This window comes from Primulina tabacum, chromosome 5 (genome assembly GCF_025594145.1).
Source record: "Primulina tabacum isolate GXHZ01 chromosome 5, ASM2559414v2, whole genome shotgun sequence".
In the NCBI taxonomy this organism is placed as follows: domain Eukaryota; kingdom Viridiplantae; phylum Streptophyta; class Magnoliopsida; order Lamiales; family Gesneriaceae; genus Primulina; species Primulina tabacum.
In genome coordinates this window covers 21,672,176-21,687,625 of record NC_134554.1, presented here as the reverse complement: position 1 = coordinate 21,687,625, position 15,450 = coordinate 21,672,176, and the positions used below count along the sequence as shown (strand labels likewise).

At 34.4% G+C, this 15,450-nt stretch overlaps 1 protein-coding gene across 8 annotated transcripts; it reads right to left on the bottom strand.

Annotated features, from left to right (window-relative positions):
* Positions 1-8,560: 8,560 nt before the first annotated feature.
* Positions 8,561-14,728, bottom strand: LOC142547292 (uncharacterized). Of its 8 annotated transcripts, none has more exons than XM_075655501.1 (10): positions 14,440-14,727; positions 14,231-14,346; positions 14,069-14,144; positions 11,859-12,176; positions 11,344-11,732; positions 10,833-10,932; positions 10,566-10,619; positions 10,388-10,474; positions 9,514-9,642; positions 8,563-9,419 (listed from the first exon to the last, which is right to left on the bottom strand). In XM_075655501.1, the coding sequence occupies exons 1-10, from the start codon at positions 14,587-14,589 to the stop codon at positions 9,108-9,110; spliced, it is 1,731 nt and encodes a 576-aa protein (XP_075511616.1). In that variant the 5' UTR covers positions 14,590-14,727; the 3' UTR covers positions 8,563-9,107. The 8 variants fall into 8 exon arrangements, with proteins under 8 accessions (XP_075511617.1, XP_075511616.1, XP_075511615.1 ...); XM_075655500.1 differs by having other exon boundaries at positions 8,709-9,419; positions 14,069-14,147; XM_075655506.1 differs by having other exon boundaries at positions 8,737-9,419; positions 14,231-14,300; positions 14,440-14,584.
* Positions 14,729-15,450: the final 722 nt, after the last annotated feature.

Below are 15,450 nucleotides of genomic sequence, written 5' to 3'. Positions count from 1 at the left end.
TCGATGAAAGCGCGAAGGATGCAAACAAAATAAGATTTTGGATGTGTAATAACCGGCAATTGGAATTCGCATTTGGTTTTTGGTAAAACTTAAAAAATTTATTAATTAAATTAAACTTTTACAATACCACATGTAATATAGTTGACAAAATATTTTAATTTTTGGTGAAATGATTGTAACAAGAAATTAATTAATTAAAATTAAAATTCAGTCCTTCGAAAAATTCAGCGGCCGATAAGTTCAGCTAATGATTTACACATATATCTGATTATATACCAAGATCTACCGAACTGAACGGACAAGACTACTGAAAAATATCAACAGTCATTGATGATATCATATTTGATACTCTATTTAATGAAACATGACTCGAGAAAATCTGACATTCAGAAAATGTTCAATATTTTATTTATGAAGTTTTTATTATGACCGTTTGATTGTTCTGTTATATCACTTTCTAACAAATGACACGTGACTAGTTGTACGATTGTATTGATGGCCTCAATATGATGGATTATAGTCATTCAAATCCGAATGTTAAAAATCATATATAAAAAGCTAACAAGTATCTCAGCTTGGACTCACACTTACGCGATTTATCAACATTTATCATTTTAAGAACTTTGCTGAAAATACTTGAAGAACATTCTCAGAATCTTTAACCGATATTTTAGAGATCGTCTTGTAATGTCTTATACTCACTGTAATCTCAATAATTATTCAATAATTTGAGTGATTTTTCTAACTGAGTGAAAGAGTTTTTCTGCTTAGAAGTTTTTATAAAGTTTGAATAAGTTAATACTAAGAGTTTAAGTAGGCAGCATTTAAGTCCTACTGAAGTGGGTATTTACAGAATTTATAAATATCAAAGTCTTTTATTGAATATCCTTTTGGAAACAGAAGAAGAACAGACGTAGAATAATATTAGTCTTCTAACTTTCAGAAACAAATATTATGTCTTATTTATAGCTTTATTAGTTTTATTTTTGCTCACAAAATTTCGATAGACTCATTACGCGTTGCATATCAATTGTCTGTTGATATGGACGATCGAGATCAAACTTCGGCTATTAACACAACTCAGGTCACCTTATATTCAGAAGAGAAGAAAATTGTGAGTTGTTTATTCATCTCCTCTCTAAAGCACCTCCACTGATCTTAACAATATTTATCAGAGCATGTTTTCTCGACCTTTGAACATATACATATATAATGATGGCATCCTTCAACAAAATTAATATGTTTTCCAAGGAAGAGTTCGACTATTTGAAAATCAGAATGTAGGCTAATATGGAATCCAAGGACAATGACATGTGGTACATTATTACTAACGGACCAATCAAAATCACGAAAGCCTACATTTCAATAGCCATTGCTGATGAAGCACCACAGATGTTAGAGAAACCACGATTAGAATGGACTACCGATGACAAAAATAAAGCAAACCTGGAGAACGTGGGAAAAGGCATACTATATAAAACTATTGACAAAAACATATTCAATAAGATCAAAGATGTGTACCATTGCGAATGAGATTTGGGAGAAACTAATCCAAGTTTGTGAGGAAAATAAACAGACGAAGGAAAATAAGCTCGCTATTGCAATGCAAAAAATTTAGAATACAAAAATAAAGCCCATTAGATCTTTGAATGATTTTGATGAGAGATCCATCAGTATTTTCATTGAGTTTACAGCTCTTGTAAAAGAGTATACCTACAAAGAAATAGCATTGAAACTGATGAGAGCACTTCTGAGGGAATGAGATGCGAAGACAATTGCTATGAGGGAATCCAAATATCAGAACAAGTTGGAATTGCACGAATTTTTTGCTGCTCTGAAAACATATGAGTTTGAGCTAGAAACCAGAAATTGAGAGGAATCTAACTCTAAGCATCTAACCAAAATATTGCTATCATCGTTGCTGAACCTATCCAGGAGAATTGTAGCACCTTTCAACTCAATCAAATGAAGATATAAACTTTTATGCGGAAGCTTAACTATAATTGGAGAAAATATGCATTTTAAAATTTTTTGGCAGAGTTTCCCTATAATTTAAAATTACAAACCTACCACAATCAAAGCTCTTTAAACTAACAATCCAACTTAAACAATAAAATAATACACAAAATAAACCATAAGCATTTAATAAAAGAACAAGTAACCAACTACAATTTCACATAATCCTTCCAAACATATTTGATGTTTTAGTAAAAGATATCATATACATGCATAACAAAATATATCTTGTTTCTTTCCAAAATCTTTCAACATAACAAAGAGCATTAATCTCAAAATTTGGCATATATAATTTCCATTTGTTGCGGCAACTCTGCCAAAACTAATCCTTAGGACCTGCATCCCAAAAACATAATTTGAATGAGTTTATAAAACTCAGCAATTAGAAGTCATACTAACAAATATATATATCATAGTGGATTCAAAGAATCCAAAATCTTTCTTTTAAACTTTATATGCCATCATTCAATAAAACCATAGATAACAATTATATCATAAGATGAAATTCGTTTTTTTCTTTATCTGTATTGGCAATGATAGTTATCAGTCATTAATATACATGTACTTTTCAGTCAAATCAGACATGTAAATGTTCTTTTGTTGATCAACATCAGTCATGTGGGTTTAGAATTACCAAAGATAACACCACTATACCATTTAACTATCAAGTCACAATAATATTCATTGAAACCATTCATCAAACACATAGTGTGCATATAAAAAAATTAAGCTCCTTTTACATTTCAATGACATATAAACTCTTTCCTTTCCAATCAATACATAGATACATAAACACAATACTTTTGAATAATTTAAAAGGAGCTAATTATTTAAAACTATTTCATTATATACATAGTTCATGAGATGCTTTAAATAATGAGGTCTACTTACAACCAACGATAAGAATGGTAAACTCATTCCTTTGATGTTGATTCTACAGTCAAATCCAAGATATAATCCATCAATACATAAATAACAACCTTCATTTAGCCTTTCACACATAAAACCTCAACCTCTTGAATTTAAATTCAAAATCCAAAAGAAACAAGAATGGATTTCTTACCTTAAACCCTTCAATCCTGGACTCGAGCACAATGGCTGGGAAGGAGTCCTAGCAAACTAGGACTCTTCCCGAGCCATCGCGCGAGTGTGCGGCTGTGCGCAAGCGATCATGGCTGGGCTAGGCTAGGTCTGTAAGGTCATAAGAGGGTTCACTAGGGGCTGGGTCAGGGGTTGGCTCGGTGGTGAGAGTCCTAGCAGATTTACCAAAGAGTCCTAGTTGTTCCACCAAGTCGCGCGGCTCGGGTCCTTCGCACCAGGGGCTACAGCGACCTAGGGTTGGTCCAGTGGGTCCAGGAGGGTTCCTAGAGGGTCTGGTCAGGGGTTGGCTCAAGGTGGCTCGGGCATGGCTCGTGGAAACCGGGAGTTGGCTCGTGACTTTAGCTTAGGGTTGGAGGATTAGGGTTAAAATGGTTAAGGGTTGAGCCGTGGTTCAAGGGGGGTCGAATCATAGTTCATGAGGATAAGTTAAATATAAAAAGTCTATGTTTAAAATTTGAGAATTTTATATTAAAGTTTGAATTAATTCGGAAATTAAATGCTATACGAATTAATAATTACGAACTAATTAGAAAGCATCAAATTTAAGCTAAATAAAAATACTGAGAAATTTAATTTAAGCTTAAATAATTATTTGGGATGGTCTAGAGTCAACAGAAATAAGAAAAATTCAAAATCGTTAAATTTTACGTCTAGAGGTAAAACAGTCATTTTACACCCAAAAAATACTAAACGTCATGACAGTGCCTTGAATGTTGTAATATATGTTAAAATGTTATTTTAAATGGTTACGGAAGTTTATGATAAAATGTTGAAGCTAAACGATATGTTGCATGCTTGTTTTTTTTAAAAGAAAATGATATTCTAAACACAAGATTTTTATAAGTGATGAAAATACGAAACGTTGGAGGAAGTGAAGTAATTGTGACTATTATGATGTTATAATGATATGATAATATGAATCTGGATATCGTGAGGGAGAAGGCCCCAGAGGGAGCCCATTTACGGGAGAAGGCCACAGAAGAGTCAGACAATCGTATTTCCATATGATGATGATAGGTCAAGGCTCAGTTGATGGATGAGAGTGTTGATGATGTCCCCGCCACCCAGTACTATGGTTACATGTAGATGGATTCATCGACCCTATGATGAAACAAAAGTCACAATTAACGATCACTACAAGAAAATCTTAATTCAACAACACGTCAAAGACAACGGTTTTTTATAAAAACCGTTGTGCTTTGTCTTTTAACAACGGTTTCAAGAAAAACCGTTGTCATAGGCTCAAAAAATCAGCTCATAGACAACAGTTTCTTAAAAACTGTTGTATTTGATATGGCTACGACAACGATTTTTAAAAACTGTTGTCTATGAGCGTGTTTTTTTGGGCTACAACAACGGTTTTTGAAAACCGTTATCTATGAGCGTGTTTTTTTATACGACAACGGTTTATAAAAACCGTTGTCGATGAGCGTGTTTTTTTGGGATACAACAACAGTTTTTAAAAACCGTTGTCTATGAGCGTGTTTTTTTTGCTACAACAACGGTTTTTAAAAACTGTTGTCTATGAGCGTGTTTTTTTGGGATACAACAACGATTTTTATAAACCGTTGTGGATTCGCGTTTTTTTGGACAAATGACAGCGGTTTAAGAAAATCGTTGTGGATTAACGTGTTTTTTGGAGAAACGACAACTGTTTTAGTGAACCATTATAGATTAGCAGGGTTTTTTGGAGAAACCACAACGGTTTTAGTTAACCGTTGTTAAAATAGCGACGGTTTAAAACAAAAACTGTCGCTAACACATTAAAATTGCGACGATTTTCCCAAACTGTCGCCGATTTTAAATTAGAGACTGTTTGGAAAAAACCGTCGCTATTGTAAATCGGCGACGGTTTATAACCGTTGCTATTTTAAATCGGCTCTAACTGTCGCTATTCGCGACGAATAAATTAAAACCGTTGCTATAGCAACGGTTTTACCAAAAACCGTCGCCAATAACGACAATTATTCCAAAAGCCGTCGCAAATTGTCTATAAATACTCGCATTTTCGGTCCATTTCCTCCCACATCTACAATACATTTTCTTCTCTGGTATGATTTTAGTTTCGATTTAAAGTAAGTTTTTTCTTTTCAACTCTAGGTAAATTTTTAATTTTTATTTAAGATTATGAATTCTTGATACAACGACGGCGATTTGCTAGAAATTTCTACTGAGCATGTTAAAGAGAATCCTCATTTATTGACTCATATGTTACGGCTGTGGATTTTCATGAATATGCGTAATTTTTTTATTTTACTTCAAATATTAGCGACGGATTATGACCTAACTGTCGCTAATTAGTGACGTATTATTCTAAATCGTCGCTAATTAGCGACGGTTTAGCTTAAAACAGACGCTAATTGGCGATGTTTTTGAGAAAGCCGTCGCTAATTAGCGACGGTTTTGAATCAACCGTTGCTACATTTAGCGACGGTTTAGCCATAATCCGTCGCTGATATTTTAGACGGCTTAGCCTTAATTCGTCGCTAATTAATGACGGTAAAAACCGTCGCTAATTTAAAAAACCGTCGCTAATTGAAGCTACGACAATGGTTTTAACCGTTGTCGTAGAATGCACTTTCAACAGCACTGCCAATTACAACAGTTGTAACAGTGCCTACGACAACGGATATTTTATACGACAAATATCCGTTGTCGTATAGAGTTTTTGTTGTAGTGGATCTGAATTCAACCGAAAAGGAAAACGTATACGTATATGATGATATGAATTATGTTTATAATAAAGAAAAAATGTTTATGTTTGTGCATGATTATGAAATTGTTATTTTACGTAAAAGTATTTTCACAGTTGCATGTGATCTGTATACGTATTATTTGTTATCAAGAATATGGTGTGCTGAGTCTTTAGATTCACTAGGTGTGATCGATGTACGTGAATATGATAATAATGATAATGAAGATCTTGATGGTTGATCTTACTGGACTGAATGTGCACATAACCCGAGGAATCAGCGCTAGTTTTTCCGCACTTATGATTTAAAAGTTTATGTTAAGGATTTTTACGACTTTTATTATGCTTTTGAGTGGTTTTTGACAGGTTGTTAGTTTTAACTTTATTGCTAAGTTAGGATTTGCAAACGTTTGACGATTTTATGATTTAAACTATTTTCTTTGAATTTTCAAATATAGTTGGTGGTTTTATTTTTAAATGGTGCAAGGTTATTTTTAAAAGTATATATATATATATATATATATATATATATATATATATATATATGTATAGTATTTTCGATCGAGATTATTGGGTAAAAAAAATTCTAGTACTTTTTAAGAAAATGAGTAGTGGATATTTCACATGTTAATGAAATGTATATGTTAAGTAAAAGTATTTTCATTGTAGCATGTGATTGTATATGTATTACTTGTTAGAAAGATTATGGTTGACTGAGTCTTTAAACTCGCTAGGTGTTATGGATGCAAGTGAGTATGATATTAATGTTGACGGAGGTCTAGATGGTTGATTTTGCTGGACTGAAGGTGCACATAACCCGAGGACCAGTGCTAGTTTTCCACATTTATGTCTAAAAATTTATGTTAAAAATTTTTACGTCTTTTATTATACTTTTGAGTGGTTTTTGAGAGGATGATAGAGTTAACTTTATTTTGAAGTATTGCTAAATTTAGGTTTGGTAAAACCTTTGACGATTTTACGTTTGAATTCTTCATTTGAATTTTCAAATATAGTTTATTGTTTTATTTTAAAAATATTGCAAATTATTTTAAAGTGTATATATACATCAGCTGAATTAAATGAAAAGAAAAAAAATTCTAATGTATTTTAAAGAAAACGAGTAGTGGACGTTTCAATATTTGTTTAGGAGATAATAACGGATGGTTGAATTTAGTATCTACAATCATTGTGTTTTTATAAGTTATATTTTTATCATTTTTATACAAATTAGTATATCTTTGCATTTGACACGCCCGCAAATTGAAATATTGTGCAAACAAAACTATTCGAACTTTGAACCAAATTCAAGCTCTAACATACTGGAAGGGAGCAAGGATGTAAAACTGATTCTCGATGTGATAATGCAGAGATTTTATACATGTAGGAAGGTTAAAAAGTTAAAAATGAAATATGATATTTAATAAAAAATTATTCTAACAAGCTTTGGAAAAATCTTGATTATAAATGTCATTTTTTAAGCGAAAAAGATTTCCATTTAACTAGAAAACTTATCCTGGTAACGAGTACAGCAGATTGAAAAAATGATAGAATCGAGTCGAAAAGGTCAAAATCAGCTTTCAGGTGAAAGGATTTTAACAAGCGTGCCACTGCCACACCATTGGCTTCTCGAGCCCCAGCAGTTGACCGAAGCCCACGAAGTTTGTGAACAAATATTTTTCTGATCTCTGAAACAAGTAAAAGCAAGGGCTTGTGCATTGCATCAGTTTGCACTAGCCGATGGTGCAAGCTGAGACGGGATTCAGCCATAGCAAACAACCGAGGAGATCAGAAGTTCCAGGTATGCAACGAACCTAGGCAATATGGCAATGATTCCACCACAGCTGCATGAACATGGATCTGTATAGTCCCTGATGATGATGGAGGTGCCACCCATTATGGGTTCAGTTGGCAAGGTATTCTGTCCAAACAGCAGGCCTCAAGAGCTCCCCATGTATGACTCGCACAATCCAATGTATATTTCGGAATAGTATCACCATATCAGCATCCTAAAACGCAAGGCTATTGCATGCCAAGTCATATGCTCCAACATATGCCATAATTAAAGTGCCCAGATTCTCCTGAATCCCAAACTCAGCCACCAGACAACTCCCACACCATTCTCATCCTTTTACAATACCTTAAGGAACGAGCACAGTCCTCGCAAAGCTAGCTGAACGTGCACAGGGAGCGAGCCCATCGTCGATGGGAAGCCACATGTCAATCTTGATCTTGGTGGGTATTCTAAAATGCCACATTTTACGTTGTACAGCTAGTTAATCAAGTAGGCAAGCTGCCACTTCCATCATGCTCATTACCAACAACAATTTATAACCTTATTTAACCATATACCCCGAATTATTGTAGTGTCACACCAATATATCCACACTCTCCGGTCTGCCCGCTGAAATTTTCCACAGTTCATCCGGATAGCGTGAAAGGATTGTTTTGGGGAGGGAAAAAAAATATGTGTTAGAGACTAAAGTTGGTTATTGTTAAGTACAGACACCTTTCCAAATTATAATCCTGCGACCACCATAAATCATAAATTATAACAAATTACATTTTTAAAACCAAAAAGGAACATAAAATTGTAATTAACCAAAAATATATAAAACAAAAACAACTAAAACCAAGTCTTTTGTGCTGAGAGGAACCAATGGACACTAGCAAAACCAAGCCTCCATTCTCTTACTGCTATCTCTATCTATGTAGCACGGACACTTCAAATTTTATTTTTTTTCAAGTATCGGACACGGATACTATCTGCGTGTCGGATACGGCAAAATCAGTGTCGTTGACTTTTTGTAATTTTGACCAATCGGATACACCATGGACACGATTAGGATACATCATGGACACGGCGGAGACAGGTTTTTGGATACGTTTCGAAAAAAAAATTTACCTTTTATTTTTAAATCACTGGTCTGAAGTTGTACTTGTATATATACATATTATACATATTTCTACAACATATTTATATAAATACGTATATCTCTACAATTTTTAATACTAAATGTATATATATATTTAAATAATTATCGTATCCTAGCCGTATCGTGTCTTATATTTTCAAAATTTTCCGTATCGTATTCGATACGATACCCGTACCCGTATCCGTGCAACATAGATCTCTATACTGTGAACAAAATACTCCCACTGCAATCTTGATTATTACTGTAGCTAGAAACACATGGCTCACAACTCATACTTGCATCAAATCAATCAAATCAAGAACCAAACTATTCATGAAGCACCTTGAGTATATAAATATAATTATCATTAACATCATATAGCTAGCTTAGCTTCCTTGAGCTGCTATTTCTTTATGGATTAAGTATCGGAACGATGAGGTTTGTTCTAACCAATAAACATGCTTCTCAGGTCGACCCTTCATGCATGTTTTAACAGCTTTTCGTTGTATACCAACTAAACATTCGTCAACTGCTTCTAAAAGAGCAGCCATGTCAAGTGACATATCCTTTCCATAATAGCAGAGGATTTTCGGAAGGTAAATCTTTGTTTCCTTGTGAACATAAACCGTCGCCTGTATGAATTCTTCTCTTGCAACTTTCAGGTCCTCAAATATTGTGCTTGCCTTGTAAATTCGCACCTATAATTTAATTAATATAAAAATCGGAAAAGGAAGAACTTTGCATTTGTTTCTATTCAGGAATAGCTAACAAGGAAGCGCGTCTATATATTACCGCAGGATCTGAATAAGCACCAGAACTAAGAGCAAAATGAACAAGTGGTTCAGGGTATTCGATGGCATAAGTATGTTTAGAGCTCGCACTTTTGGACTTCTTTCCGGGAGTGAGAATCGTTTGAAGCCACTGCATATAACATTCATGCTTGTCAACACGATGCGGGTTACTGAGACATAAACTTGGTAATGAGTTGAGGAACTTGCTTCCACTCAGTCTCTCCGTCGAAAAACCAAAGGCTCTAATTAATGCCCGCTTATTCGCCTTTTGGCTACTATTATCATCAAGTTAAATGTGGTAGCTTCTAATTAATTTGGTTAAAAAATATCCAAGCTTCACAGGTTTCACGACTTTGGTTAGATTACTGAAAGCAGCTACATTTGACTAGATTAACTATATTTTACCCATGATATGCCAAAATTATACATTAAATGGCCAACACTGATTAGTGAAAGTGGCTAACTAACCCGTGAAAAATAAATAGCCAAATTATCTCATGTGTTTGTAGTTCAAAGGCAAATAAAACTCAATCACATGGTAATCCGTCTTTTCCAGAGATTTTCAATCCTAGTTTCCACTCTATTAGTGGAATTCCTAAAAGAGGAAGAAGTGAAATGGCAAAGAGTTGAGATGACAGAAGGAAGTCAAGGTGGTCTTATATGAACAAGTTTCAAAATATGGATCCTAAATTGGACCCCAAGGGCAGTTTATTACTGATTTATTTTCTACCAGGTCATCTTTTTATTTTTACGCAGGAGTATTTGCCACATTAGTAATTTAGTACATCACTCGAGGGCAGGGTAAACTGTTATATGTCTCATCCTGATACTTGTTTAAACGATGTGTTGGCTTATATAAAAAAGAGGGTGCATACCGGTGCAGAATAGTGTGATCTGATTCCCAGAATGGAGCTTTGTATGTCGTAAGCATTTATGTTATGTCCACCCACATTATAGGCAGCCTGAAAAAAAATTTGTGTACGGAATTAGTTAACTAATATAAATAAGAAATACAACCTACAGACTATGTGGTATAAAGAATTTTATTTTGACCTTCACAATAGAAGTGCTTTTTATATAGTTTTGAGTGCCGTATGCTAAATAAGCCTGCCACCAAAATGAAATATCATTCAACCACACAAACACTAAAACTGAAAAGGTCACACTGAAACTGGCGGGCAACCCATTACCATATTGAGCTTTCGTAAAAAATATTACTTGAAAAATTGTCTGCTATTGATGATTGCTATTTTTCAGTATATCGGTAGTTAGAGGCTTTGAGGGTCACACAAAATTGATTTAAAGTTTTGCAGGCCCTACATGCATAACCAAGGCATTGTGAATATTGATCCAAAAGGTAAGCTTTTCCTCACGCCGCATCTTCTTAGGGTCAACATTCTCGAGGCTCTTAACCAAGGACCTGCACGACAAATAGTTGAAGGTTATGGAAATAAAACAATAAGTTGTGAGACTAAAAAATGCATTCATGGCACTATATCAGCTAGCCTTTTTACAAGGGCACTCCAATACCGTGACAGATTTGGCAGACTTAATTGAGTAGAAATGTGTTGGGAGGAGCTAAGAAACACTAATAACAGAGACGAAAGATTAAAAAATGCTTCTTGTGGGCACACCAGTTTGCTATTATTTATTAGGAAGAAAACGGTAGATATCTGACATGGGTCTTAAATCAAAATCCAATAAGCTCCTTTAAGGTCATTAGGTGAACTATACTTGTATAACAGAAAATTATCATTTCATTATGACTACACGATGATGCTGATTTTATTAGAATCTGGCTAAATCTGACCAGGTGGGTAAATGCCGACACCTGAATTTCTGTAGCATTGTCGCCGCAAAACTGTAAGTTTCATCATCTAAACATATCTTTAAGACTTCGACCATTGCAGCGTATGGACCATTCTCTTGTTTGAGGGCTTCAAAATCACAACGCTCTGTAGTTTCATCATTACATTGAGGACTCCAACTACCAGATAAATTTGTGGGAGAAAATGTGCTGGAGGAGTAGAATGATGAGGTGGACGAGGCTGAATAGCCTTTGTCAGTGAGATAGGGGTTGGCCAATTTACAGTAAATTGAAGATATGCATCTTACGATTTCCTCAGATAGTCTGTCGGGACAAACAAGGGCATCACTGGTGCTGATATTTCCAAGATGATCTCCTAGGCTACGATGACGAGAATAAGTTTTTTTCTTCTCCTGAAATTGCCCAAGAAGAATTTATGCATGCTCGTGATTACAGAATAATTTTACAGCTAGGAACAACATAGGCAACAGAAATGAACCAATCAAATGCAATGTGTTCGAGAAGTGAGGCTTGTATACCCTTCCAGATGATGACTTTGTGGTTGCAACGTGAATCAAATCACTAGGGCCAGCTAAAGCACTTGTAGGCGAATTCTGATCATGATGGTCATTATAGCTTTTTGGGATTCTCAATTTCATCATGTACGAAGGTTGATCAGATGGCACAAACCCCAATGGTGATCTTCCAGTTTTTTGTTGTCCATTGACCCCATGGTTTCCCGAAATACTTGGAAGATGCTGCAGAAAAGCGGTACGGTACAGAGAAAGAAGATATTGTTCCATGTGAACTATTTCAATCTCAAGCTTGGCAATCTCTGTCACAAGTTCTTCTGAAGACTGCACAAAAACAGACAATTAATGAAATTAGGTCATAAAGTACAATAAACAGAATAGGATATAAACAAGTAATGATATGTTCCCCAACTTGTTTAGCAATTTGTCAGAATGGTGAATTTATGAATGAGAATGACATCTCTTATTTATCGATGGATCTCACAAAAAGTTGAGACATGCAGAAGGGAATAACTAATTTAGTTCCAGTTATTGTAGTTGAAGACAGCAAATTTAAAAATAATTGTGATATTTGCACCAGAAACACTAGCTAAAAAGGAAATTTTAATTTCTTGAGGTCTTTTCCGAAAAATAAAATAAAATTAATAACCATTTTGAAAGACTTCAAATATAAAGATTTTTATTTAGCTATTTGGATCTAGGCATGCACTTAATTTTGGACCAGCACTAACGCATAATTTTGATATTTCAAGTTGAAGAAGTAACTGCAAAGGTAATTAAGCAGCAAGAAATCAAGGGAATGTAGCTATGCAAAGTCCCACGAACATTTATCGATTTGATTAGCATCATGAAAAGTTTTCAAAGCCTAACATGAAATCAAAATGAGCGACTAGTCTGAACGAGCCTTAAATGTTTGTTATTTGCTCAAATGCCCCATGGGGATCAGTAACTGCAGAAGTAGCACGTTGGCCTCCATAGTTAAATGAGCTAACCTAAAGGATTACCACACACATCGTGCCTGAAAGTATTACACCTTGAATATCAGCAATTTTGGGAAAAGAAGTGTCTAAAAAAACCAAAATAGAGTAGATTAGGCTTGCTTCTGGTCAACAGACTGGCCTTGATAGTAAAGCTTATCAACCAATCAAATGAACCGAGGAAGCATGACACAAAAATCATGTAAAAAAACATATTACAAATCATGTCATGCACAAATCTCATCTTTCTTAGCACTTTATACTGTTTTATGAGAATGCATGGTAATTGAGCATATCGAGTTTCTAAATTGGCATGCTCCTTTCAAGTATGATACATAGCGAGCCAAGCACAAGATAACTTGGAAACTATAACCTTAGAAGTCATCTTGCCATCTGAAAGAAGACAACTGATTGATTCAATGCACTGACCTTTTCTGTGTCCAAGAAAGTGGATGACTTGCTAACAGATTTAGTCTCCATGATCATAATCTGCCTTACAAGTTCAAGAAAACCATTCTATTGATATTTGGAATTAACACTAACTTCTTCTGGTCGGCAAAGACTTTGTAATTCAGAACTCAACTCCATATGGAAATAAATTGAGAATAAAATATTTTAGAAGCCTGAGAAAAGTTCCATTTCCTGAAGCAAGATACCATTGTTGAACCTAAACAACAGAAATGCTACAATAGGGAGATTTGGACAACCGTTCAAGCAGCATTCTAATGATTGTCTTCTTTCCATCTCAGGACAAAGATATTCCTATAATAAAATAAGATTCTTCATTGATTAATAGTATTAATTGAATTCTTGATCCTAGATCCACTTTATCGTCCTTAGTAAACAAGAGTACAGCAGCTAGTTTAGAAGTGGAGATATCCATAGCTAGAAAGTCCAATTCATAAGGATTGTCTTGCATGCAGCATCTTTCGGAGTGAATGGAAAGAGAAGATAGAAAGGAAGAGGACTGGTGTTTCAGTTTGACTTTTTCTGATTCCATGGCCAGACTGACGAGTGACCAACCTATTTTAGCTCAAATTCTCTCCAAATGACAAGCCCTTTTCAATTCAATCAGCGTGTAATTAATTCATTAAGTAAGTTGCGTGAATTCAAGGGTTAGTTCAGGTTCCTCGTAAATCGGTTGCTATTTTCATCTAAATAAATACCACATAACCTTAAAAAACGACGGATTAACAGAAATGGCCGTCAAAAGCAAATAAAAGTGAGGGAATTACGCACAGGATGATTTTCATGGCGGGATGGCCTCGGTGACACGTTGAGTACACAATGATCATCCTCTTTAATTATGTCAAAACTGCTGCAAATTCATCAAAAACTCAAAGATCAACAAGAGAACACAAATGAACACTCCCAATCTCAACCAATTACAGTACCGCACACCTCTTCCATCTTGATGCACGCGGAGGCGGAGCAGGAGAAGGGCAATCCACTGGAGGCATTACTTCAAAATCTAACAAAAACCCAAGAAATGTGATATCAGCACCGACAACCAGAAGCTGTATAAGTCGAGAACTGAATCAAATATCACTCCAATGCTAGTATTTATTTGTCATCAAGAAAAATATCCCAGCAAATATTGAAGTGAGTACCTCTGCCACTCTGCTGCAACCAAAAAAAAACCTCAATCTGGGAAAGAAAATGGGTGAGAAATATTTAATTAAATGGGTTGAAAAAACAGAAAACAAAGAATCAATCCATAAAAAGGGGTGGGTGGGAAGACCAAGCCAGGCCAGGGGCATTAAATGATGAGAGAATCAATGGATTAAAATAAGAAAGATAAAAGAGGGCCATTATCACAATGGAGTCAATGGGGGGGATTGGCATTGTAGTGGGTGAATCCATGGCAAAGGCAATAAAAACAAGTAACCGTGTTTGATGAAAGAAATGCAGAATTTTTGTATCATTCTGTCCAAATTTGTGTGAATTTGTTTAAAAAATTTGATATTGTATAAATAAAGCAAAATCTTAATTTTAGTTATATACATGTATTTTATATAATCGTGTTCTAAATATCGATTTTAATTCTTTTTTGTCAAAATCTGGTGATTACTGGTATCGTTGTTAATTTGTATAATCATGCATGTTATATGTTGATGCCACAAAAAGATTTATTAACCACGTGATTATAAAAATTTAACAACGGTCTTCACCATTTTATAATATAATTATAATTTTGATTATAATGAATAAATTTGTCCGTCGAAATATAATTATTTGACTATAATTGATATAATAAAATTTATATGACTAAATATATCATACTTTTGTAGGATTGGAATTTCAGAGGTGGTATGTAGTAAGGATCCTACTAAAATTGATATGTTGCATGTAAATAATAAAGGAAGAATATAATGTGAGATATTTAGTAAATTTTATAAATCATGTGATTGAAACCATATATAACAACAGGTCAAAAATTCATATCAAATTATCAGAAAATATGAAAAATAAGAAATGTATACCAGAACCAATTGATTGTTCTAACGCTGGAGTTATGGATCTTCCAACGCAACAGAGAATCGATCATTTTGTTCTTGTCTTAGATGAGAGAATGAGAGACATTTAAAATATGTATATTGTATATATTTTGTGTTATTCTA